The sequence below is a fragment of the Parus major genome, chromosome 2 (genome assembly GCF_001522545.3).
Source record: "Parus major isolate Abel chromosome 2, Parus_major1.1, whole genome shotgun sequence".
NCBI classification, from domain to species: Eukaryota; Metazoa; Chordata; class Aves; order Passeriformes; family Paridae; genus Parus; species Parus major.
Genome location: NC_031769.1, coordinates 90,732,041 through 90,756,754, shown reverse-complemented (window position 1 = coordinate 90,756,754; position 24,714 = coordinate 90,732,041). Strand labels below are relative to the sequence as shown.

The window sequence follows — 24,714 nt, the reverse complement described above, 5'->3', positions numbered from 1 at the left end:
CTGATGATTTCCTGGGAGAAGAGGCTGACCCCTACCTGGCTACACCCTCCTTTCAGGTGCTTGTAAAGAGTGATAAGGGCCCCCAAGACATAAAATATGAGTAAGGAACTGGTTTTGTAAAGCTTGCCTCACTTTGCTATGTGATAGTCCTACAGTTTCGCTCAATGGATCACTCTGAAGGATTTGTCTTCATTTAATTGTATTTGGTTTAGTGTCTTCTTCATTTTATTAGAAAGAAAATACCATATGACTAACACAGATACTTCTCTATCTAAAGTAACATATTAATCACTGTTCTGAAAGTTCCCCACCATGAAAGTTTTTTATTTAATTTTTTTTTTAATTTTAATGAAAAAAATTCATTTTTTTTTAGATGAGGCACAGCAGACTTCCCTGTGTTTTAATTTTATTACACTTTTTGGTGCAATACTGTAGATAGCATAACTGACAAATTTTCTAAAATCTTGACATCAAGTAGAAGCAGAATGCATATCAGCAAACTTGGATGCTTAGTAAGAGAAGTTACAAGCAGACTTTAAAACTTCCTTTAAAGAAGCTCATCATTACTTTTGTGAAAGTTTGATGCTATACAACAGTCTTGCCAAAATACTTATCATATGAACTTAACATGTCCTTAAAATTCTGCTGAAACCCCCTCAATGCATTCTCTTTATAGCTCCATGGAATATATCAAGTTGAAGGTACGTAGGAAGTAAATATTTTTTATAATGAGTAAATGTCCTCTATTCCCATTTACCTCTGAACCTGCAATATGAATTGGCTATTTATGTGTTTGAAACAGCTGAAAAAAGTAAAGAGGACTGAAAACAAGCAAAGATCAGATCTAAATGAAAACACTACATATTTTAAGTTTTTTTGTTTTTATTTCTAGTCCATTGACTTCATAACCACTTTACTAATTGTCTACCTGCAAAATACAGTAATCTTATATATTCCCCGGACTATTTCAATATCTGTGCAGAAAATCCTGTCTTCTGTGTCTTTGTATTATGTTGTGTATCAGTGTCAATGAAAACCTGTCACAAACCTTCTATATTTTGTTCCAGGTAATTTATTTTAATGTATCATCAAATGACCCCTACAAACCTTGTATGGGAAAACTGCACAACAAATGGTGCCTTATGGAAACATTTCTTGAGATGATAAATAATCAATCAGTCTATCAATCATCAATCAATCAATCAATCAATCAGCCTTAATAATGTATCTTGAGCTGGTGAATGTAAGGATTTATGTGGAGAATATTCTAACGTGTTATTATAAGAACCACAGCAGTACATGGAGAAAAATTAAATTGCATTTCTTCTTTCCATGCTTTTTCTACACTGCATCTACACTGTGGCATATAGGAAAAGGCTGTACATCTCACAGCAAGTAATATTTGTAAGAGGAAATTAACAATGTTTGCAATTACTTTAAGAATTCTTAAAGGTGCAGTCATGCCAAGTGAAGAATGCTCTCAAATTGTGATGGGTTCAAGACATTTTGATATTTTCAGCACTTCTTCAGGACCAGAACTGTATTAAATCCTAGCAATGTAGTCCCACTGAGGGAAGAGCTCTTTCTTCCGAGCCAGACATACTCAGCAACACGTCAGAAAGTCTGAAGGTGTTGCACATTGCAATATACATCCTTCATTTTTATTGATGCCAGCAAGCACTTTAGAAATATTTAATAAGTCTGGCAGTAAATGCCATATTATTTCAGGACAGTGATGCACCCTACATTTGTTGCTGCCAACATATGATTAGGAAAGCAGAGACAATGTCAGTTTGAAGGTAACTTGGCCATCATACTTTAAAAGTATCATGGTAGTAGCTGATAGTATCTTTAAAATCAGCAGGGTGACTGAGATTGTCACCACTGTCAGCGTGAGCTGGGAGGAGAAGTCAGTTTCTGGACAGAAGATGAGCCCTTGCAGCAACACTTAATGCAGGATGACTGAGTTCCAAGAGGTCATTTGGAAGAGAGGAATTTATTTATCTTGTCTTTATCTAGTCAAGTCAAGTCACAGTCTCCACACAGGGGTCAGCTTGCTTACTTTAGATATTGTAGCCTCAGCAGATATTCTGTCTTCTGACTCTCTGAGGATAATGTTCAACTAGTATGGTTTGTCCAGCCAGAGAAAAGCTGCAAACTACAGTGTTGTGACTCTTCATCACTCTCTTACCAAAGAGTACAACAGCATGTGAAAAACATGTTGGGGAAGACTTTCAAGTTGCATATTCCTGTGCTCTGAACTGCCTGTATTGGAGACTGGGAAATGTAACAGAAAGTTTCCAAGAAAAGAGGACATTGAGAAACTTAATCTTCTTTCCACTGAGGCACCCTGCCAGGAAAGACCTACTGTAGGCAAAATTTGGGCGAAAAGTCTCTTCTCAGAAAACAACAAGTTTGTTTGGGGAGGAAGCATAAAGACAACTGGTCATGTCTTTAATTCCTTGTTATGTTTTGCTTAACCTTGGCATTAGTGGAGTAATTCAAGCCAGGCTTTCAAAATCTGCCCCAGTGTTTCAAAAAAACATGTTGCCTGAAGTTAAATGTATTTTTCAGAGTCATAGCAAAAATGCCATTGGAAAGGCTGAAGCCTGGGAGGTGTGAGGTCACACCATCACCACACCAATAATTTGGCTGGAGAATGTTTTGTGCTAGTTAAATTGGGGACCAGCTAGCCATATTTTATCCAGATTAGCAATGGTGGAGGCTGCTGGAGGGAATGAACACTCAGAAATTAACTTAGATCTATATGGAGATAATGGGATACATATGAATAATTTGGGGGATTTTATCGGTGTACTTTCAAGTTTTAATGAAATCTGCCAGTTTTCTTTTTTCTTTTTATTTTTACTGTTAAACTTGGTAACTTTCCTTCCCTTACATCTCTTTGTCTCTAGCCGCTTTTTTAGTGATAATCCACCTAACTTTGTAAATATTTTTTTTTGCATCTTGGTGTTCTGTAGATTTTCTTGTTTTCTCCATATAGGTTTTTTTCCCCTCGTCTTTTCCCATCTTTGCTACAACGTTCTCCCTTTTCTCCTATATTCCTTGTTCCACTCCTAAAAACTTTTGGTTACATCTGCTGTCTGCCATTCCAGAACTGGATCTCCATCTTTCCTCTTCAGTAACACACCGACTTTGGTGGGAAAGCAATGATCTCCTCTTTTTATTTTTTTTTCCAACAAGACATTGTTCTTGTCTCCTATTGGGTGAAAGCAGGACCAAGCAAACCTCTTTTCCATTCTCCTCCATGAGGGCCTTTTGCCCTAAGAGATCTGGGTGTGGTGAGCTCAGATAGCCTGCTGATGCTTTCATTGCATGGGCCACAGGGAGGGGATGTACCTTTCATTCCCTCCCCTACAAAGAGCCCTACCACAGAGTCAAGATGATGAGAATCACTGAAGCAGAGGGATGAGCCTTAGGGCGGGAGGGGGGAATAAATAATGGCTTGTTGTCAACCCTCCCTTCTGCATTAGGCTGCCAGATGATTGCTTATTCCTTGCTCCCACCCACACGCTTCATGCCACCACCAGCATTTTTGGTCCTTTGTGGCTGAGGTTGTGGGCTAGTCAGCTGATGAGTCAGCTCCTGTAACCAGTGCTTTTCCAGCTCCCAATGGCAGGGATAGCTTGGGCGGAAGAGTTTCAGCCAGCACTATCTGCCTGGAAGATGGGGGCTGCTTGGGCATGTTAATTGATTTATTTAGAATTTCACCATTCTGCAAATGAAGAGCAGGTTTCCAGGGGTGTGCAATTCATCTCTTCTTGTTCTCTTTGCATATGCTCCGATGCAGGAAGTTTTGAAGCTGCACCCTGTATACCATCTGGTAGTACGGGAGTGTGGAGTGAATGGGAAATTCAAACTTTGAATAGGTCAGGAAATTCAAAGTTTTGTTCTCACAGCAATTAACTGCATGTTGGTCTCAGATGGTACTGTAGCTCATTGGGTTAATGTACAAAGCGAATCTTGCGCCACAGCTGAGCTCCCGCGCCACAGCAGAGCTTGGCACTGGGACCGGGTGGGAGAAGAGAAGATCAGAGCTCCGAAATACCTTTGTGCCTCCTCAATGCTGGGCAGGCCTGGGCCTCTTTAGTGCTTCCCAGGGGTCAGAACACCCTCCGGGACTGGCACATGCAGCCTCTCGCAGCTCATGTCAACTGGGGAACATCTGGCCAATGGAAAATACATCAGGCAGAAGAATGTTCCAGCTGCCCCGTTCCCAGCCTGCCCCATCCTGCCTTGATTCCATCAACTCCCGGCTCTGTTGCCGTGGCTTGAGAGCAATCGTTAGGTACTCCAGCTCCTTCTCTCATTCTGCACATCAGGCAGGGGCTATGCTGTGCTGGGCTGTTTGAACCACCACATGCGGAAGGCTCAGTCTCAGCTACTGACTAAACAGCTTAATTAGTTTTAAACTAATATCTACAGCTGCACTATTTGCTGTCCTTCTCAGTCTGCCTCGTATGAGCATATTTCCAGGCACTCTTCAGCAGTTTTAACCAAGCTAGACCTTAATTTACATTGCAGTAGCAAAACACTATTTTTCTCCTCTTCCAGGCAAAATCTGGCCATTTTCAAGTATGTACAGTATTTTGGGGCAAAAGGAAGAGGGTGAGGGTAGAAGCAATTTTGTGAGTATGCTTGCTGTAATTTTTATAACTGAGTTATTCAGAAAGCCTTAGGTTTGAGTCTAATGACTGTAATTTGTCACAGTGCTTAAACCTATTTCTAATGAAAGAATACATCTTAGTAGATATTAAAGTCAATTTATTCATTAAAAAATGATTTATGGTACACTAATCTGAAGTGGTTTGATTTTGGATTATTAGTTGAGGTATCAGTGAACTCTATTACATTTCTCTGGATAATTTTCAGATTAAATAAACTCCACAAAAGGACTAAAAAACCCCAAAACTTATAGGCAGATTTGCAGCTAATCCAAATTACTGGATGTGTGTTCTCTTATATATATAGGTGATGTACGGGTCTTTCAACTACTAGGTGCAAGATATTAAGAGCCGTGGAGGGAGTGAGGAAAGCTTGCAGTTATTATTTGGAAATTGGCATATGAGAAGTCATTGTTTATCCTGATTTCACTATACTAAATTACTGACTAATTCTTCTTCTAGAATTGCAGATCCAGTGGGACTTAGAAACATGGATTAGCTGCCTGCTTGCATCTCCTTAGAAAATGGAGCAATTGACCACACTGCCTTTGGGTAGGAGAGGTCATATTCTTGAAAAAATATTAGAGATAGTTTGCAATCATATAATAGATAGGGGTTATAAAAAGGACTCTCAGAAAGGCAAGGCTTCTTAGGTATCAGCTCTGTGGCCAAACTGGCATGCAGAACAGAGCTGAGCAGCAGTGTTCTAGCAGCTGTTTACCCTCAAATACCCATTCATAAACTCATTCCTGCAATTAGCAATGATTTCTTTGCCAACTGCCTCCAGAAAAACAATGTAATTTGTTTGTATAGGTAAGGTAGCCCAACAGCATTCTCACGTATCTCTTTCTATAGCTAGAAAGGAAAAACTGCCATCTTAATTAAATACTTGCATTAGTTTCCAGTGTTGTTTTTCTCTAGATAAACTTCTTTTGCTTTAGCAAAAGTTCATAAACAGGGACAAAGTCTGTTTAGGCAAGAGTTTATCCTGTATATTTTTCATTTCCATGGGAAGTTGCTGCAGTGATAAGTGAAAGGGCACAAATCAGTAACATAAGACTAAAGGTAACATTTTCAGAAGTCTCAGAATGCATTTGAAAGTGTGAGTTATCATCAAAAATGCCTGCAGCTTTGTCTGCACTGGTACTGTTACCCTTGAGGTCACTCTGGAGGCTGTCAATACTCTCCCTTTGTAGACTGGTCTCTCTGTCTCATCACCACCAGCAGCATTTTGACTGAGCTGAGAAGCTGCAGTGATGCTCAGCACCTGAGGTTAAGCCTGCCTCTACCGTGTGAGTGCACCGAGCTCTGACAGTGAGGTCCACCAGCAGTAAAGCCACAACTCTCTGTCCAGCTTCCAACCTAATTCCTCTCCATAAATATAGGCCAGACCTGGAGCAGAGATAAGGCAAATTTTTGGGTGTCATTAATTTAATATCAAAGCTGGGACATCATCTTTTGTGTCAATGGGAAAATGCAGTGTAGAAGGGGAGAGGACTTGTCCTACCGCTGGGTGAAGATACACATCAAGGTCAAGCCTAAAGTGTAAAAAGTCCTCATTTTGGATGAAGAAAAGAGTACTTCACAGCCAGTGGGTGCACCTCCAAAATCCCTGAAACTGTCTGTAGCATGTATGGGCACACCTCAACAAGCTTTCACCTGTTTAGTGTGTCTAATAATAGCAATGAACTTGCAGGACAGTGCGCAAACTGCATCCCACACTGTGAGTCCTCAGCTGGCTTAGTGCTGTGCCCTCATTCCTATTGTTACTTTATTTAAGCTGGATTATAAAGCTGGTTTGGGCAAGCCTGTTTGAGCTGCCATTAAATGAAATGTGTCTGCACACTAATCCTCACAAAATATCAATGAGCAATATAGCCACCATAATTTTTTTTAATTGTAGGCTTCAAAGTAATTTAACAGCTTTTGAAAACTTTATTTCAGGTAATTAGTGCAAATAATTAATGATGAAACAACAACAGTTGCTTTCATAGCGTTAACTGCTTGTGAAAATAGGCCAAGCCCCCACTTGTTGGGTAGAATTGACTTACCATAAGAGGAGAAATATTTTAAACTTTTTTCTCTAAATTCCCCACTGCCTCTTATTACCCAAAGTCATTCCAGCTACCACCTGCAAGGCATGTTCTTGCAACAGATTGCTATATTGGTCATTTGTAGGATACTTAGCTAAAATAAAGTAGACTTTTCGGACCTAGGAACAAGTTCTTACTAGAACTTGTTGTACTTTAATAGTATTCCTTGAGAATCAATTCATAAGCCTGTTTCCTGGTTTACTATTTCCGTATGGTTGTGTTTCTAACAGAGCAGCAGGACAATGTTTAATTCAGAGCAATCGCATTTGCTGTTTATTGAATCTAATGTTTGTTTGACTGTTTACCATGACTTTTAAATATCTTAATTAGCATAATTCACAGTAGCGCCTGTTTGGTGAACCTGGACCTTTAAGATAATAAAAAGGAACAGGCTAACTAAATATTTGCAAAAGGTGCCAGTATCATTTAAAATAATTGTAGAGCTATTTAGCTTCTGGGTTTTTTTTAATTCTACTCAGGCAACATCATTCCATCCAGATAAAACTTGAAGCTGTATGTTTCTTCCCTGATCAGACTGAAATAAAATAGTCCCATGACATATTTGGGGGAATCCCATGCAATAATAATATGTGTGTGCCTTATATCTGTGAGGGTTGAAAGGATGAGCTGCCTCTTTAAAAAGCTTCCGTGAACCTGTATTGTTGTAGTAAGCTCTGGTAGGCGAGGGGTTGCGTGACTGCAGCAGACTCATTTGTGACCTCAGAAAAGTGGTTATGAAAGTGATCTCTTGATCAGAGGAATAGAGCTCTGCTGCCTGCCAGACCAGCAATGCAGAAATGAGCCTCCTCCCTGCAAATCTGCCCCGGCAGGAAAAAAAGCATTCCTCTTTTGGATGCAGAGTAATGATTCCTCTGAAAAGTTCTTGGGCTTGAAACCAAGTGTGCTCTAGAGTATGCACTACCTCCAGTTAAAATTCACATTTTTTAAAAACGTGCAAGATCATCTTTGCTTTTTACGATTTGTAGTTTTCACTTTCTGCCATAAACCTACTCCTATTTTCCGTAATGTAGACCTAGCAAGTCTTGTTTCAGTGGTTATTGGACTTACTCTGGCAGTAAGCCACAGTGTATATCCAATGGAGATCATATTGTAACTGGTGAAAATGCGATAGAAACTAATGTTTATGTCACATGATGAGCACAAAACGGGTCTGATGAATCAGTACGTAAGAAATCACTGTTTTTCATCCAGAGACCTGAGACAGAATAAGAAGCACTAGAAGTAATTTATGTATCATAGTTCTCCTTATACACACTATTCACCTGGGACTGATCACTCAGTGAAAGCTGCAATTGGCTATTACTGACTAGAAAGTTGAAGCCATAATCCTATATGTTTCAATAAGTACAAGATTCTTGTCCTTATTCCATAAGGAATACTCATTATTTCTTTTGTAGCTTGCTTTGGGCAAGGCAGCAGGCACCTTTATAGGAGTCAGACTTGCCTGTTCAAGTCAATGACACATACAGAAAAGTTGAAACTGGAGAAAAGGTTATATTTTATTAGCTAGGACTTTGTTTCTGATATACAGAACATTGGTTTTCCTTATCTTCAAATGGGACAAGTCTGATAAGAGCTCTGTGCCTGCCTTGTAATTTTATCACTATATCTAAGTATTCTCTGGTTTTAAAAATTGAAAAGCAAATCAAAGCAGGGAGAAAATTTACAGTCTTAGAGCATTTAAATATTACCTTTCCAGCCTTTTATAAAGACAAATTTTTTTATTACACTTAGAAAATTTGAAGGTCCTAATTCTGGCTGTTGACCTAGGGACCATGTCACTTTTAGGAAACTTAATTTCTCTGGTGCTGTATGGGAGAGAAAATGTAAGCCCACTACTGGTCTGTTTAGGGTCTTTGTCATCTGCTTGGGATCTTTTTCCGAGTACGGAACATGACTGTCAGGAAAGGCAAAGCAAAACCTTTGTGAGGAAGTGAAAAATAAAGGTTATTGTAGTAATTGAATACATTGTGTGCATGCATTTTCTACTTCTACAGAAGGTTCCTGTTCTGCAAAGGAATTTATTTTTGGACAAACCATAGCGTCTCCTCTGTCTTATGAGGGATTTCAGTTGTGAACAATGTCCATCTGTATGAGTAGCTCTGCAGGACTAGTTTTTAAATGCATACATTAAAATATTAATGTGGATAAAAACATATTTAAGAGATCCAGAGATTTTAACATTATCAGTTTAGGCTTCTGACAGTTCAGTTTCTGACTTCTGTTGTCAGTTCTTAATTTTGATCTTTTAGGTAAGATTGTCATGATACTGTTTTTCTTCATTATTCCAAAAAGTTCTGGAGTACAGCTCAGTGTTTTAAAATTACCCTGGAAATTGACTCTGAAATAAATTTTTAAAAAACTTTTAGATAATGTCCCTGATGTTTCACTTGCCCTAATCTTGTCTCAGCACGTATTTTTACTTCTGGAAGTAGAAAATCCAACGCTTAAGGACCTCCTCTCAGGCATATTTTTCCCACTGCACATTATATGATTTAACCTCTCAAGGCTTCATGCAATCAATGTCATCGTGGCAGCCTCCACAGGCAGCAGAAAAGACCAAGCAGAGCAGCTCTGCCTTAGAAAGAGAGTGCTGTGTTCTGAGGGGTGTGTGTGTCTGTTGTTGTGCGGCAGTGTGCTGTGATATCCAGCCAGTTTAAAGGTGGAGATTCCCATATTTCCTCTGTCAAGCATGTTTGCTTCTTTAAAGTACACTGGAAAGCAAATGTGTCTTTGCTTTTAATATTGGACACAGTAAGGCTGCTATATAAAGCAGATATTAAAGAATTGTTCTTACAGTATTCCTGACTCCAAAACTGTTGGATCCAGATTTGGTTTTCTGGGTAACACATGCACATCCTGTGCACTAAGGTCTCAGTGTGAATATTTTAGATGCAGTGTTTATTTCATCTTAAAGGTTTCCTTTATCCTCTCCAGATCGTGTTCATTGGCTATTTTTAGGCAGTCTCTTGGATGATATACTGGTCTACTGACACATGCTCTTTCAACTCTCTTCTGAGAGATACTGACTTAAATTCCTCATGAAACCAGCAGGTGTGAATTTAGACTGTGTCTTTCCATGCAGAATGGTGCAACAAAAATTATAAAAGCACAAGAAATTGAGGAGTGGAAGCTCAGGAGATGGTCTGTTTGAATCATAGTCCTGGAAAAGAGGTTATCAAATCCAAAAAGGGCTAGCAAAGATCATGTAAATCTCACATGAGTTAGTCATTGTCAGGTTGCTTTAATCAAGAAAGGGGAGAGATGCTTTCTTATGCATTTTCCTAGTTGAATTTATTTTCATGCTTGATCTTCAATTTGAGTTTCTCCTTCAGTGATTGATTACTAAGTGCTCTAAATTACAGATCTAAATTGGAGGGGGTAAGATGATGCACATCTTCTGTAGCCAATAGAGACTAAATATGTTCTGATATTCTCTAAGTAAACCTATTATCAGGACTTCATTGCATTCCTTCTGTAAGATGCAATTCTTACAATCACCTTTCCAAAAGTGGAAAAGATTCCTGTAGACTTCAATTGCTTATGAACACACATAGCTTTCCTCTTAGCTGTCTTTTCAGTAAAAATTGATTTTTGTCTCATTACTTATGTTTCTGAAAAATGGTTCAGACTCAAGTTTATTTCAATAGGCTGTTTATCACTAAAGGATGTTTTTTGTTGTTTTTGGATGCAGTGATTAGTCACAAGCTGCTCTTTCATCATATGCTTAAATTTAGTCACATACAGGCTTTCTCATAAGGTTCTGATTTTTCTTATTGTCACTTCTGTGATATACTTTGTTTCACGTCACAGATGCTGCTATTGTGCATCTGTTGTTTATTTTCTGTCTGCAACAAATTTTGTGGCCAAGGCCATGGCATTTCAATGAGAATATAACAACGTAAGAGATGCACTACTGTGTCACACCAGTGGTCCATCTAGCCTGGTATTCTCGTCTTCAAGATTACTGTTTTTTGTCTACTTTAAAGCATTCTTGTGCTGGTGTTACAGGGCACTTCACAGTCCTCATATTGTGGGGTAGGACAAACAGCAGTCCTGCATTCGGTTTATCCACTGACCTTATAATTTTGTGAACCTCTGTTATATCTCACCTCATCCTTCTCAGTAAAAAGTCACTGCCATTGTAGCCTCCCCTCAAAGGGCAACTGCCTCTGCTGTGGACATCAGTGTCCATTGATGTATTATTTTCATTGGGAGAATCAATCCTGAAAAAAATGGTCTAATAACAATGAAAAAGTATGAGCCACATCAAAAGAGTACAACACTCTTGGGCCATAGAGAGTGAAAACCCTGGGAATTCAGAGGATATAGAGAACCCATTTCTTAAATTATATCTGGACAAGGGAAAAGATGAACAGCTATTCAGACAGGAAGCCATTATGAAGGATGTTTTGAAGAACGGAGAAACCCTTCAAGTATATTTGATAGGTCATAATGTCCATAGATCCTAGAATCAATGTGTCCTGATGTGCTGTTCCTCTGATTATGTATCTATACCATGATCAGTGGCATTTGCTGAGATCCCACAGATCCCACCCAAGCAATCAGGGTGTAACAGGTCAGAACACACTGCAATACACTTAAGGCTAATTGTGGATCAGTTTGGTGAAGTCATGAATGAAAATATAAAACTACATCTATTGTACATTCTGAGGTCCTTAACTCTGGAACTAACCAATGTTAAACAGACTTTCTAAATACAGTACTGTTCTCTGAAATTATTTTTTTTTACCCTAAACTTATGCTGGATATCATGATTCTGATTAATAGACATGTAATTTAAAAACTTAAAGGTGTAAGGAAGAAGTATTGGAATAATCTTAATTTTTTGTGAATGATGTGGGTATTGATTTGAAAGTGGAATAAGTAGTCTGCAGATTTCTTACTCATGGTTACTGATAACTCAGGCTTGCAATCCATTTTGTAGTTTGAAAGAATAACCCATTTTTACTTACCGTTTCTGTGTTTATTCAGAAGGGTGTGCAAGCAAATAGTCAAACAAGATAACATATTACAGCTTAATTAAAGAATGGAATAGTACACAGATAGAATTAAGGCCCCAGGACTGAACCTATAAATGAATAAGTTTCCGTGATCAAATCATCATATTTAATGTAGTAGAAAATAAAATGAAATTGTGGAGACAAACAGGAAGACTGTTACTTGGAATAAGTCTTATATCTTGGGGTAATTTCAGAGGACTGCATGTCTTCAGCAGTCTTGTAGCCAATATAGTCTACCAGACCAACTGATAGCTCAAATATTTACTCACAGCGATGCAAACAGATCTCTGAAATATCTCCTTTGCCAAGGCACAATGTAGGGCTGTCTGTTGGGGAGATCATCTGTTGAGTCATATGAAGAGAGAAAGGTTGCAACAGTAAGCTACAGAGAAGAAATGTGTTTTCTAGACAAGTTCTTTGGAGCCTGTTGTTTGTATAGTTAGCATACAATTTCTTTCACGTGGAACTTTTCTTTGGATCTGTAATCCCTCAAAAATTATGGGATAGGGGAGATGTTATAGTCCCAGACTACATTTAAATTTGACATACAAGTGTGATTTCTTATGAGATACAAATAAACCCTTAAAAAACAAAAGAAGAGTTATTAACTTATTTTGCATATTCTCCATATACATGCACATTTTATAAAAGCCACTTTACCATTCTCAACTTTTCTTAAATTATTCTACAAATTTACAAACCAAGAATTGTGAAAACAGGACATGTCCATCCAGAATTTAACCTAATGTTCATTCACCTAAAACATTAAGCTACTCCTCATCTTACAAAATGAATCCTGTTTGTAATCAAAAAATGAAAGCTTTCTTGGAGGGAATGAGAAAGGTCCATTGCTAGGAATACTCAAAAACTGAGAAGCCTCCCTAGCTGAAGTTAGCTCTGTTCTGATCAGGGTGAGATAGACCAGATGACCTACAAAGGTGCCTTCCAACCAACAACTTCCTAAGTTTTTGTGATTCCCTATCCTGACTCACTTAACAGACCTAGGCTCCCCACAAATGAACCACTTTCCTAAATCTTCACAGAACTCCTTGCACTGCAGCACTGAACATTTGCAGGCAAATCTTTTCAGGTTCTCAGCTTTCCTCATGTAAACTCTATTTCCCAAAGGCACACAGACTTCTTTTTCACATGCAAGAAGAAAAATACCCTGAGCTAGTGACCTCTGTAAGAAGTCCTTGGTTTGTGCATCTTCTTTCACCTACGCCTAGACTCTGATGCTGCCTTTTTGCTGGACTAGTCGGTGCTGCTTGCCCAGGCATCCCACTGCGTCCCAAGGACTCTGTCGATCATGAGTTCCAACCCCAAACCGATTCTGTTCCCTACACAACCTTGCTCGACAGTCAGGTCAAGAGGCAAAAGATGAGACTGGTGGATTTTAGAGGGCAGAGTGAAGAAGATAGTGGATGTTTTTCTGGGAACTGGAGGAAAGAACACCAGGACTTCCCCAAGGCAAGAGGCTTGTCCTTCTCCCTTTTTTGACTGCTGGAAACCCTGTCTGAGATTTCATCCTTAACATATTGTCAGATCACCACTAAGTTTTCTAATAAGCCTTATCTCTCAGAGCTGATGTTTGTAGAAAGAGTATAGGAATGCCAGCTTTCCTCCTCTTTTTTTCTGTATTTCTGTAGAAATAATTTCCATGTGTACTTTTACGCACAGACAGCGCTGGCAGCTGGATTACTGTTTTAGAAAGTTTATCTGCTCTTCAATGATATCTAAAAACACAAAACCCTCCAGTGGAATATAGCGAAACCAGCCGTATCGATGATCGCTCCGGCAGAGTATCTTACTGTTAGCAAAGGGATTTGACTTCGGGGAAACACTCTTCACAGCGGGCACAGAGGGCTCTCTCCCTTCTCCCTTCTGCACGAGAGTTATTTTTCTGATCCTTTACTCTAAGCTCCTTTGCTTTTTTTAGGCAACTTCCAGATATCTGATACAGTATATAATGAGGAATTAGGTTCCATTACACGAAGGCTTAACCTTCTCGAAAAGCATTCAGCGCTTGCCAGGAGTCATCAATATTTAACAGCTGTTGTTATTATGAAATACTTCACAGGGTAATGCGGCTCGTCTGCTCGCACGCAAGGGTTTGAACGGCGGCCAGGCCCCTGTCAGAGCCGCCGGCAGATTGACAGGCGGCGAGCCTTGCGTGACAGCGGGGCCGGGGTTAGTCAGCACTCTGCCTCCTCCGCAGCGGGGACTTCTCCTCCCCCTCGCCCGCCTTCAAAAGGGCTCCTCCGGACGCGCTGCGACACGGGCTGGGGGCTCAGGACAGCGAGCTGGCCCCGCCAGCCCCGGGGAGAGGAGGGCAGCCCGGCCAGGGCATCTCTTTGGTGCCCCTCTAGCGTGGATGAGGCTCGCTGGGAAAGGGGAGCAGTGGTTCTGGAAGAAAGAGCGGATGGGATCTGGAAAGCAAAAGGGTTCGGTTTGTACCTTAAATAAATGTCATGCTGTACTCGAGAAACTTCAAAGGGAAGTCAGATTTCAAAGCATCCCTTAAGAAGAAGCAGACTGAGAAAACCGCCAAGTTGGGAAGAAAAACTCTGCATTACTGCTAGCGTAATTTCATCTGGCGTTCTGGTAGCCTCCGCAACAGGACCAAGCACCATATAGCTTTTATTCAGCTTTTATGCATTTTGGTGCTAATCTCTTTCCCAAAGCATTTGTACAACCTGTATGCTGTGGCCTTTCGGACTGCAAATGTCCCTTCCATGCTGTTCAGCAATGTATGACAACTGTTCCTTACGCCGTGCATTTTTTAATTTTAGTGTTCATCTAATGACCCCCATCCTAGCTGTCACTCGGTGTTCTCTGTAACACAGCCAGAGGAAACAGACCATTTCAGTTCATGCCTCTAGGTTTGTTAAGCAGAATTGCTGGTACTGAGTGTTTCCGAGTCAATTTGCTTTGTTTTCTTAGCATTCACAGTAACACGCATAGCTGATTCTTCCTGCAGCTAGAAGGTCCAGGAAGAGAGAGCCTGTTCTCACTTCCTTTCGAGTAACAGTTACCAAACATAAGATTTGCACGCTTAAAGCAGTGTCTCTGAACCTGCAGTCTGGATTTGGCTATTTTCATCCACCTGTTTCAAGAAACAATTTATCCCCTGGGCATCGTTGGAGAGAACCAGTAGTCCTTGTAGGAGGGCTTGAAACTGATTCACCAGCCTGAATTTGAAGAATACTGTGTGGTCCCCTTCCTACACCCCAAACAAACCCAGGCAAGGTGTTCAGTTCAGAAGCAGCATCTCTTCACTGCTCACTTCTTGCCTGTGCTGTTGCTTGATGCTGGCACCTGGGGCGGCTGCAATGCAGTTTGCCCCCATGTTAGTCTGTTACACGGCCTAACTTAGCAGCTAATTTTGCTGTTTATTTTCTGAAGAATGAAGGCTGTGATTGTGCAGGATGAGATACAGAAACACTCCGGAGAATGTAATCCCATGGGTTTAAAAATATGGTTTTATGAGACTCCTGAAATCTCCATCCCTTTGAACTAAAGAGTATCCTGCAATGAATAAATGCTCTGTTATTTCTGGGGGAAAGGGAATGGCTGGCTTCATAATGCTTCTATAGACTGTGCTAGGCAGCTTTTCTCTTCTTTACAATATTCCAGATTTGATTTTCAAGCCAAGGTGTTTGCAAATGCAGATAGCAATGCTCCTATTGGAACTGGAGGCTTAAAAGAGTTTTTACATTGTTCTGGGCAGAGACAGTGCAGCTGTGAAAGGCTCAACAGCCCTATCTAAGACTGCCCCATACTCATTCAGCCAATCTTGTAGTTTCCTCTGTGGACATTTTTCTCCCTTAATTTACTGTCAGTTGTAAACTCAACATTATTTTTTTTTGGTTTCCACTCCTTTCACTGCTTTCAGATTAGAAATTGAAGCAGTATCCTCAGATCTTTGACCTGTCTTCCAGGGAATTGCATTGGCCATTTTGTTTCTTTTCTTTTTTCTCCCTCCTCTTCTTCTTCCTAGCCCCCTTTCTCCTGTAGATTTCCACAGTGTTGTCCTTTGTAGGGCCCAGCATTTCCAGACCGGTTGGCTTTTAATGTTGCATGGGACTGCACCATGCACACTGGATCGCATGACCTTGCAAAACTGTCAGCCCTGGTACATGTATCTCTGGTATTTATCATCCTATGGTATCAATATGCTCATTCATCTTCTTTGGCAGAACAGCTCCATCTTCTGTTTTATTTCATGTTCTGGAAGTGCAGGCTCAATACACTGTGCTCAGAAATTGGTCTCTGATGTTTCCTCTTCCCATCTCTTCAGTTTGTTGATTTTGAACCTAATGGGTGAGCACTCTGTGCCGACTGTCAAAAGGGCTGCCTCTCCTGTAGAAAGTAGTCCAAAGCTCCATAAAGCTGAAGCGCTCTTTTTTTTTTTTTTTTTTTTTTTTTCTTTTTTTTTTTCAGCCAGCAGCATTCATTAGGCTGCCTGCAGTATCAGCTTTTCTCTTGCTCCATTCTTGATACATGGGAACTCCAGCAGCCTATTTCCCCCTCAGGTCACTGAGTCATCCTTTGCTGTTTTTTATTTTTCAGCTTTCCGCAATTTGCTCCTCCCTGCTTACCAGAGACAGTACTCCTGCATTCTTCAAGCTCTCATTTGTTTTCATCATCATAGGCTTCGCTGTTGCTCCAGAGGGACACCATTTTATGAGATGTCTAAGCTTGATCACAGCTGTCTTGGCATCAGGGTCTTTTCTATCAAGCTTCCCATCATAACCAATACTTGCTGTCCTGTTCTCTCTCATGATTCTTGGTGGTGACAGGGGTATTGTTAGACTGTTCTGTTTTCTTTTCCCTGTTTTTCTGCCTAGTCAGATAACATCTTGCAAGTTTCCCTCATCTGCCTGTCATGTCTTGCTTTTCCTCCTCCTCCTCATTTCTTTCAGGATCTGTGTGATTTTCTGCCTGTCTTCCTCTGCTTTCCCCAGGTGAGAGTCTATCACCAGCACCTCTCTTCTGAGGTGTGGGTGGATTAATCAAGTATTTCCAGTGTGGGGAGGCAGAAGGAGAGTGAGCAGTGAGCGACAGCTCTGCTGCCCTGGGTGCAAGGAGCAAACGTTCCCATCTCTGAGAAGCATTCACTTCTTGGAGCAGTGGTGTTCTTTGTCTTTCTTTGATGGTGCAGGGGGTCTCCTTGCAGTCAGGCCAGTGAGAAGGGCAGGCTATGAAACGGATGTGTGTGGCCTAACATATGGGTGACTCTAACCGGCAAAATAACATTAAAATACTTTCCATTCGGAGATGGAATTTATAGTAGCCAGACGAGTTGCAGAACAAACATTTCTTGTGCTTCTGCTGCTGTGTTTGTATGAGCCTGAAGGCTAACAAGCAGGCAGGGAGCTCTGGCCCGCTCAGTTGGGTAAAATAATAGTTTCCACTAACGATGAAGTTTGAACGGATGGAATTTTCACAACACCAAAAGAGCGCATCAAAGAAATAAACCTTCATTTCCTCTCACTCCTCCCTGTCTGTCCTTTAACCTGAGCAAAGATGGCAAACCACCATGTCAGTAATTACAAAAACATATTTTCTGAGGAGGGAAACTCTGGAAGAGGCCATTGGAATAGGGGTTGGGCTTTTAAAAATTGTCACAAGGTATTTAAAAGACATGTGGATGTAGCACTTAGGGACATGGCTTAGTGGCAGACTTGGCAGTGGTGAGTTAGTGGTTGGACTTGATGATCTTAAGGGACTTTTCCAACTTAAATGAACCTATGCTTCTATGTCTGTTCTTATAGACAGGCCTAGAAGAAGGTCTAGCTGATCGGAGGGAAAAAGCAACCATTTCCTATTAACTTAAAGGGTACACCAAAATGAAAATGCAGATTTAAGAATCTGTGTATTTTATTCAGAGCAGCCTTGCTTGCAAGTCTGAAATCCCAAAATTGTTTTGGCTGGAAAATATAGGTAGGGATCTGTTTAAAGCAGCTTGGGATTCTCCTGATGTGTTTTCCCATGCCCAGGGGAGGGATTTATTACATCTAATTATATATTTGAGATAATTGCTTTGGGGTAATGACCGACATTAACATTTTCAGCAAATATTTACAAAGTAAGCTAAAAACCATCACAAATATTTAGTTGGTGTGATTCTGAGTTGCCATCGTGTACTGTAAAATGCTGACGTATCCTGCCCCTTACTAGGCTGTTAAATTGATAAGGAGCTCTTGCACAGGCTCAGGAGATTTAGAGGCTTGTTGTTTCCCTCCTCTTCTTATTCTGGTTTGGTATAAACTATTCCTGCCATCTAAACCCTTCCTGGGGGGGGAGGTTTTATCTTTTGATTGGTTGGGTAGCTGTTGGGATTTTTTGGGATTTTTTGGTGTGGGTTTGGCTTTTTTTTCAGAGAGGTGTTTTTTGTTTTATTAACCATCTCTGGCCATGGCTGTTCCTGCTCCCCTTTGGCTTGAAGGGGAAATGTGTATCAGACGTCCCAGATGATATCACTGGGATACTCTCCTCTCTCATTCTCTCCAGGAAAAGGAGAAAAACCAGAAAACTCGATTTCTGTTTGCTACCAGGATATTTGTATGGCCCTTCTCTGGAAATAGAGTGAAGCTGACTTAATTTTTACTGATCAAGTGATAAAAGACAGGTTCCTGTTGTACTCCCTAGGTGATGCTGAATCCAAATAATCATGCAATGCCAGCCTTAACAGAAATTCTTTCAGTATCCCCAGAAATGGGATTGTATTTCAGTGATTTTTCTGCAGGATATATTGACAGGAAGAATTTCAGCATTCAAAGATATTTGAGATCAAGCATGTGAAGGAAGAGCACTCACCAGCTGAGTTTCCTATGAAAACCTAATCAGGAATAAGCTTTTCCCCCTATTAGTAGGAAAAATATGTGGAATTTTAATCTAGAATGAGAACTATTAATGAATTTCATGGAGTCAATGACCCTCTAAAAACAAACTTTAAAACTGAGTAAAAATGAAACAGTTTAACAACATTCCCTTGAATCTTACAGTCAGGCTGAAATTTGTAGATGTGAACTGGGTAAAGTGAGACAAAAATTAATCTGATGCCAAGGAGGTCAGCGCTGAAAATAAGAAACTTATTCACTCCCTTTTCTTCTCAGCTATATAGACATTTCTCTGTATTGTCATAATACATATTTTTATAAACAAAACAACTTGCTAACTTTCTTTTGTTTCTTTCCTGTGGGTTTTGGTTGTTGCTTTATGCAGAGTAGACTAATGGAAAAAATATGTTCAATAAAAAAATGTGATAGATATTTCATATAAAAAACATCTGGACTGCAAAATATGTATATATCTCCAGCACAAGGAGAAAAAAAAGAAAAGAAAGTTGTCAGTAACCAAGATCCAGACCACAAAGACAGTAACCACCAATTAAATTCAATGCATGTTAAATGCCTAAACAAGAATTTTAGTTGTGACCCTAATAGTTATGATTTCTAAATTGATGATAATTCTCTCCAACAGCCATTCAAGAAAAGCACTTTAAGAAGCAAGCTGGTCAAACGATAAAAGAAGACAATATATCTAATAAGACTGCTGTACAAGAAGGTGGACTTCTACTGGAAGTAAGTGAAAAAATGCTGGGGTTTTTTTTCTGGCTGTAAGTTATTTAGTTTGATGGTATATTTAGGCTGATGATTTTGTGTCAGCTTTGAACAGTCTTTGTGGGAGTCTTTCAAGAACCACACTTGTGAATGCTTCTTGCAAGAGCAAGACTGGCAGTTGTGACAGTCACAATCACTGTCCATTTGGGCAATTGCACCTTGCACCCTTGCTTGCACCCTTGAAATTACCAGTGAACTCCAGCAGGGCAGTTCACAGCTCTTCTTCACTTGTAGGTTTATTTTACTTGGCCCACATTTTGAGGATGTCAACATGAGCTTTCCTGGTTTCTGATCTGAGCTGAGAATACACTAGGATATTTTAGTTTATCCTACTTCCTCAACTCTGTGCTCTGCACACACACTGTGTCAGCAGAAGTTATCCCTTCTGTGTATTTTTATCCCCTTTAGGCTGATTTGATATTGGCAGAGCAGCATAAAGGGGCCATGCTGTTACTGAGAATTGGATCCATTAATTTAAAGGAAGAATTAATACTGCTGTGAACTACTGAACCAGCCTAGAGCCCAGCAGTCCATCCCAGATACATCTGCATTTCAAACACATGATGTAATAATGCCTTTTATACATTGAGGTCCTTGTAAATTCCTATGTGATTAAGATTACACATGTACAGTTGTTTTAGATAGGATAATATTAATGGTATAAAAATTGTATTTAATGACAGCCCTGAGATGCATGTAAATGTAAATTAAATAGGAGCCTCCAGCAAATAACTGCTGAATACTATTAAATTAAAACACATTTTAGTATGAGATCCAATACCATAAGTTACTCAATTCCATTCTATGGAATGGAAACTGGAACCCTGCTTTCCTTCCTCTTAATATTTCAGAAGATTTTAATTTTAGATTTCAAAAGAAGTAACTGAGAGGCATCTGATTAATTACTGATACTGTCAAAGCAAGATGTTTGGCTGTCAGGTGTTATTTTGCAGCCACTTCCATTCTCAATGAATAGGGAATCCGGGGTGTAGAATAAATGATAAATATGGTGAGTGTCTAAATTTTAACGAGGGTCTCCTATAATTAGTCTATGTTTTGTTGTGTGTACATTACATGCCCACAAGTTATAATCATTAAGCATCCTCAAACTGACTGCTGTGAGTATATGGAGAGAACACTGGCACACAGTTTTGGGCAGGTTACAAGAGACTGCTATTGCTAAATATGCTCTGCTTACTGCAGGGTATGCAGAAGTCACATTCCTTCTGAATACAGGGGAGATATTTTGTCCTGGGTCATACTTAGAGTGGATCATTAACCAGATGATTAAGTGCATGTTAATATGAAGGTACTTGCCAGGCTTCATTTATGGGCATGTTTGACGTAGAATAAGAGGGTGAGTTTTCCTTAGGGCTTCTCACAAATGTTCTCTGAGGACTGGGTTTGGCTCGGATCCTCATTCAGTGGTTATGGCACATGAAGAAAAGTGGGTTTTTATGTTGTTCAACCAAATTCACCATGTTGGTTATTAAGAACTCCGGGATTTTAACTAAATATCACATTTCTGATTCCTTCCAAGTAGAAGCAAACTGTGGTTGCTGCTCTTTGTATATTGACTTGTGAATCTGACCACTTTATTTGCTCTCAAAAGATATTTTACAGCTGTTGAAAGCCGCTTTCTGTGTCATGACAATACCTTGCACTGTGCAACCTCTCCTAGATGCTTTATATTATACAAAACAGAATAACCTGAATCACCAAAATATGCATGAATAATAATGTTCCTGAGTGCAATGTTAATGGAAAATCAAGAACAATTGCTATTATTTTTTTTTTTTCTAGTGGGTATAGTCACTCTAGTTTATGTATGGAGAGAAATATGGGATAACAAGTACCTAATTGCTGGTAAATAGTGTATCTGGGACTCTTGAGTCTTGGAACAATGCAGCATTTCCCCTTTCAGCCTGAAAGAAAACAATGGAATTAGGCTGTCTTCAAAATATGTTTAAAATGTTTTTTATTTCTAAAGGCTTCTGCCACAACATGTGTTTTTTATTTAAGATTTTATGGAGATTTTTTACAGCTATAATCAAATAGCTTTCATCAGCAATAACAGAATAAACAATGATACCAGTTTATCAAAGACTTTTTAGTGAAGCACAGCAGGTATCTAAATAAATAATTTCTTTTGGTGTTTTGAGATAATTTCTTCTATATAAGAGAGACTTTGCTTGCCATCTTTGTTTCCCTTTAAAGGGAAGGCAGACAATGGTCTAAGAACTAAAGTCTAATTTTATTAAGGGCTTTTTTTAAATATGTCACATTATCGCAATCTTTACTGTCCTTTGAGACTTCACATTCCAACAGTTTGACTGTAGCAATGACTTTTAACTTTGCACTTTCAAAATATTTTCCAAGACAGGTGGTTTTGCAACCCTTGTGCCCCATGCCTTGTGGCAGAAAAGGGCCACAGTTTCTGAAGCCTGTTACTGAATACCTAAGAAACCCATAACCAGAAAAAGGGGAAAATAAGTATTGGCAGTCAACAAATCCAGATAGAGTTTATGGGGTGATGGGGTGGAGAAACACAATAAAACGGTGACTTGGAAAAATAATGAATCACTGGTGGGTATCTAGGCAATAGCCTTGGTTGCAGGATTCATCTCATGGCTGTTTGCCACCTCCTGCTCTTCCCCCCAGCTATGATGTGCTTGTAATCTTAAGTCCAGACTCAGAGTCTACACTGTGGTGCAGGTAATTGCCCATCCCAAATGGCTGTGTAACTGCCATGTGTTGTACTATTCACTGATCACTGGAAGAATTAAATGCCTGCTGTTAAGAGGGAGGCTCTATATGGACTTGCTTTCTTAATGACACATAATCAGGCATCACCCCATCATCACCTCCAACATTTGCTCCTTGAGTAAACAGCACTTGTGCACTAAGCAGCACCCTGCTAAAATTGTCACTTGGGCTTTGTTGATCACTTCACAACTGCTCTTGCAGTTTTTCTGCTTGTCATGGAAGAATAATTGATGTTCAGATTTCTGTCTCAACCCTTGCTGCTAAGGAGGTGCTTTCATGGACTTTCTTTTCTTCTTCATTATGTCTGTTGGTCTTCTATTATGCTCTTGAAGGCTGAAGCATAGGGTTTATGGCATCTCTGTCTCCAGATGTATTGGACCTAATTCTTTTCAGGTGTGAAAATAGTGTTTTATAACCAAAATGTCAAAGTAAATATAAAGAAATATGGACAATGCAGGCAACTCTCAAACAGATGCTAGTGGAGTAAGGCTGCTTGGTTCTATCATGCTCCCTTCTCACTGATGAATATTGATAAAGGCCAGACACGGCCTTTTTTGTCATTTCCATGCTCACTGGCAGCTCAGATTCTTTCAGAGAAGATCCATATTGCTTTTCAGGATGCTCCAAGCCATGCTTTTGTACAGTTCAGGGCAAGATTTCCATAAGTCTTCTACTCTTAAGGTTTCAGGGCACAAGAATCATATTTCTGTGGTTTTGTCTCATGTTTTTCGTTATAGCTGCATTGAAGATGTCAGTCTTAAGACTGTCCTGATACTTGCTAATTCAGTGACACTGTACATTCTGTTTAATACCTTTATCAAAGACCAGGATAAGTGGATCAAGGGCACTCTTAGTCAGTTGCACAAGACACAAAGTTGGGAGTGTTGGCCTGTTTGAGGGCAGGAAGGTTCTGCAGAGGGACCTGGAGAGGCTTACTACTTACTTAAATTTTTAGACAGAGACTTTGAGGTGCCTGGCATCTTAAATATCTTAAAATTGCAGTCATATGGTCCTTTACTTAAAAAAGAAATAAATTACTAACACCTTAAAAATCATGAAAGCTAGGTTTGATGGTGTAACCATTATAATTCTCCATTGATATTAATAATCCTAGCTTCATTACATTAGCTACTTAAACATGTAAAGTTTGGGTTTTCAACTTGAGCTTCCATGTTTTGTAGGCATGCTTTTGTTCCACCAAAACATGCAGACTAATTTTGCCAATCTGAGCTGTAAGTAGCAAAACTAGTGAGGCACATCAGGTTATTTAGCTTCTGGACCAGCAGCATTTGTGCTTGTGCAAAGCTACAACACAATCAAGTGTAGGTCCTGTATCACACCGAACAGACACTTTGTCACCCAAACAAGTCCTTTAAAGATTATTTCTTAATTCCATATTGCAGGTTTGGAATTTCTTGTTCTATCTCGGTAGCTCCCACTGAAGTCAATGAAATCTTTTTCTGACAGCTTTAATACCAAATAGACCCCAAGTCTTCTTAATCAAAACCAATGATTAAGAATCTGCGGCAAGCAAATGATTTAGGATTTGACACAATGTAGGTTTGAAGCATATTATTTAACATTATGTTGCTACCTTAGAAATGGATGCAAATAATAATCTTTTTTGGAGTTACTCTGGAGAGGTGAATGTGCACATTTTGGCACTGGAACATATCTCCCAGTGGCCTCTACTAACAGCTTGAACTAGAGTTCAAGTTTCATTCCCAGGGAGTTGGAAAATGATACATTAGAAAATATCCTATTGGTGCTGTTCTTCACTCTGCATAAGGAAATAACATAGGAAACTCTTTTCCCACTTGGTTTCCTGTCATTTTTTTAAACTTGTTAGTGTAATTCCACTTCCTCCTTCCAAACTGATTTATGTAATCAGTTCTTGATAAAATTGTGCTCTTGAAAAAGGTGCTCCAGTTTGAATTTCAGTCTGAGAGCAAGATATTTTTCCTCTTCCTGTTATTTTTAATTTAAACTTGAAAAGGCAAATTGCAAGTCCAACAAAGTGCATGGAGACTACATGGATCTATGACCACAGAACAAACTTCAGAATCAAAAACTGGTAGAAAGAGACATTTTTGGTTTATTCTGGTCTGAAATGTCTTTTCAGCTTCCAATAGTGCTTACCCTGTCCTAGCACAGTCCTTCTAAGGTAAATCCTGATAGATGATGATACAGTGCTTCATTTTCTTAATTTACTGGTTTAAAATCAGAGCATCAAAATAGGAAATTCTTATAAAAAGCTCATAGTCTTAGTGCTTTTTTTTCCAGTTAATATAACTTTTTTTTAAGTTACCCAAACAACGCTTTTGCTTTCCTTTGTTTTCAAACATGAACCTTCTTCCAGTAATTTAGATGACATGATTTAAGCTGACATTAGTCACTTGGGATGACTTACAGAGAATTTATCCATTAAAAAAACCCATAAATGGGGTTAGGAGTGCCATTTTATCACACGCGTACATTCAATTCTTTCTTGCCAGGC

At 39.5% G+C, this 24,714-nt stretch overlaps 1 protein-coding gene across 1 annotated transcript in view; it reads left to right on the top strand.

Moving 5' to 3' along the window:
- The window catches only part of AHRR (aryl-hydrocarbon receptor repressor), a 70,823-nt gene that overhangs the window by 17,361 nt on the left and 28,748 nt on the right, over positions 1–24,714 (top strand). The window contains exon 3 of the mRNA XM_033512178.1: positions 19,312–19,412. Coding sequence (XP_033368069.1) covers positions 19,312–19,412 — 101 coding nt within the window. The remainder of the gene's footprint in view (positions 1–19,311; positions 19,413–24,714) is intronic.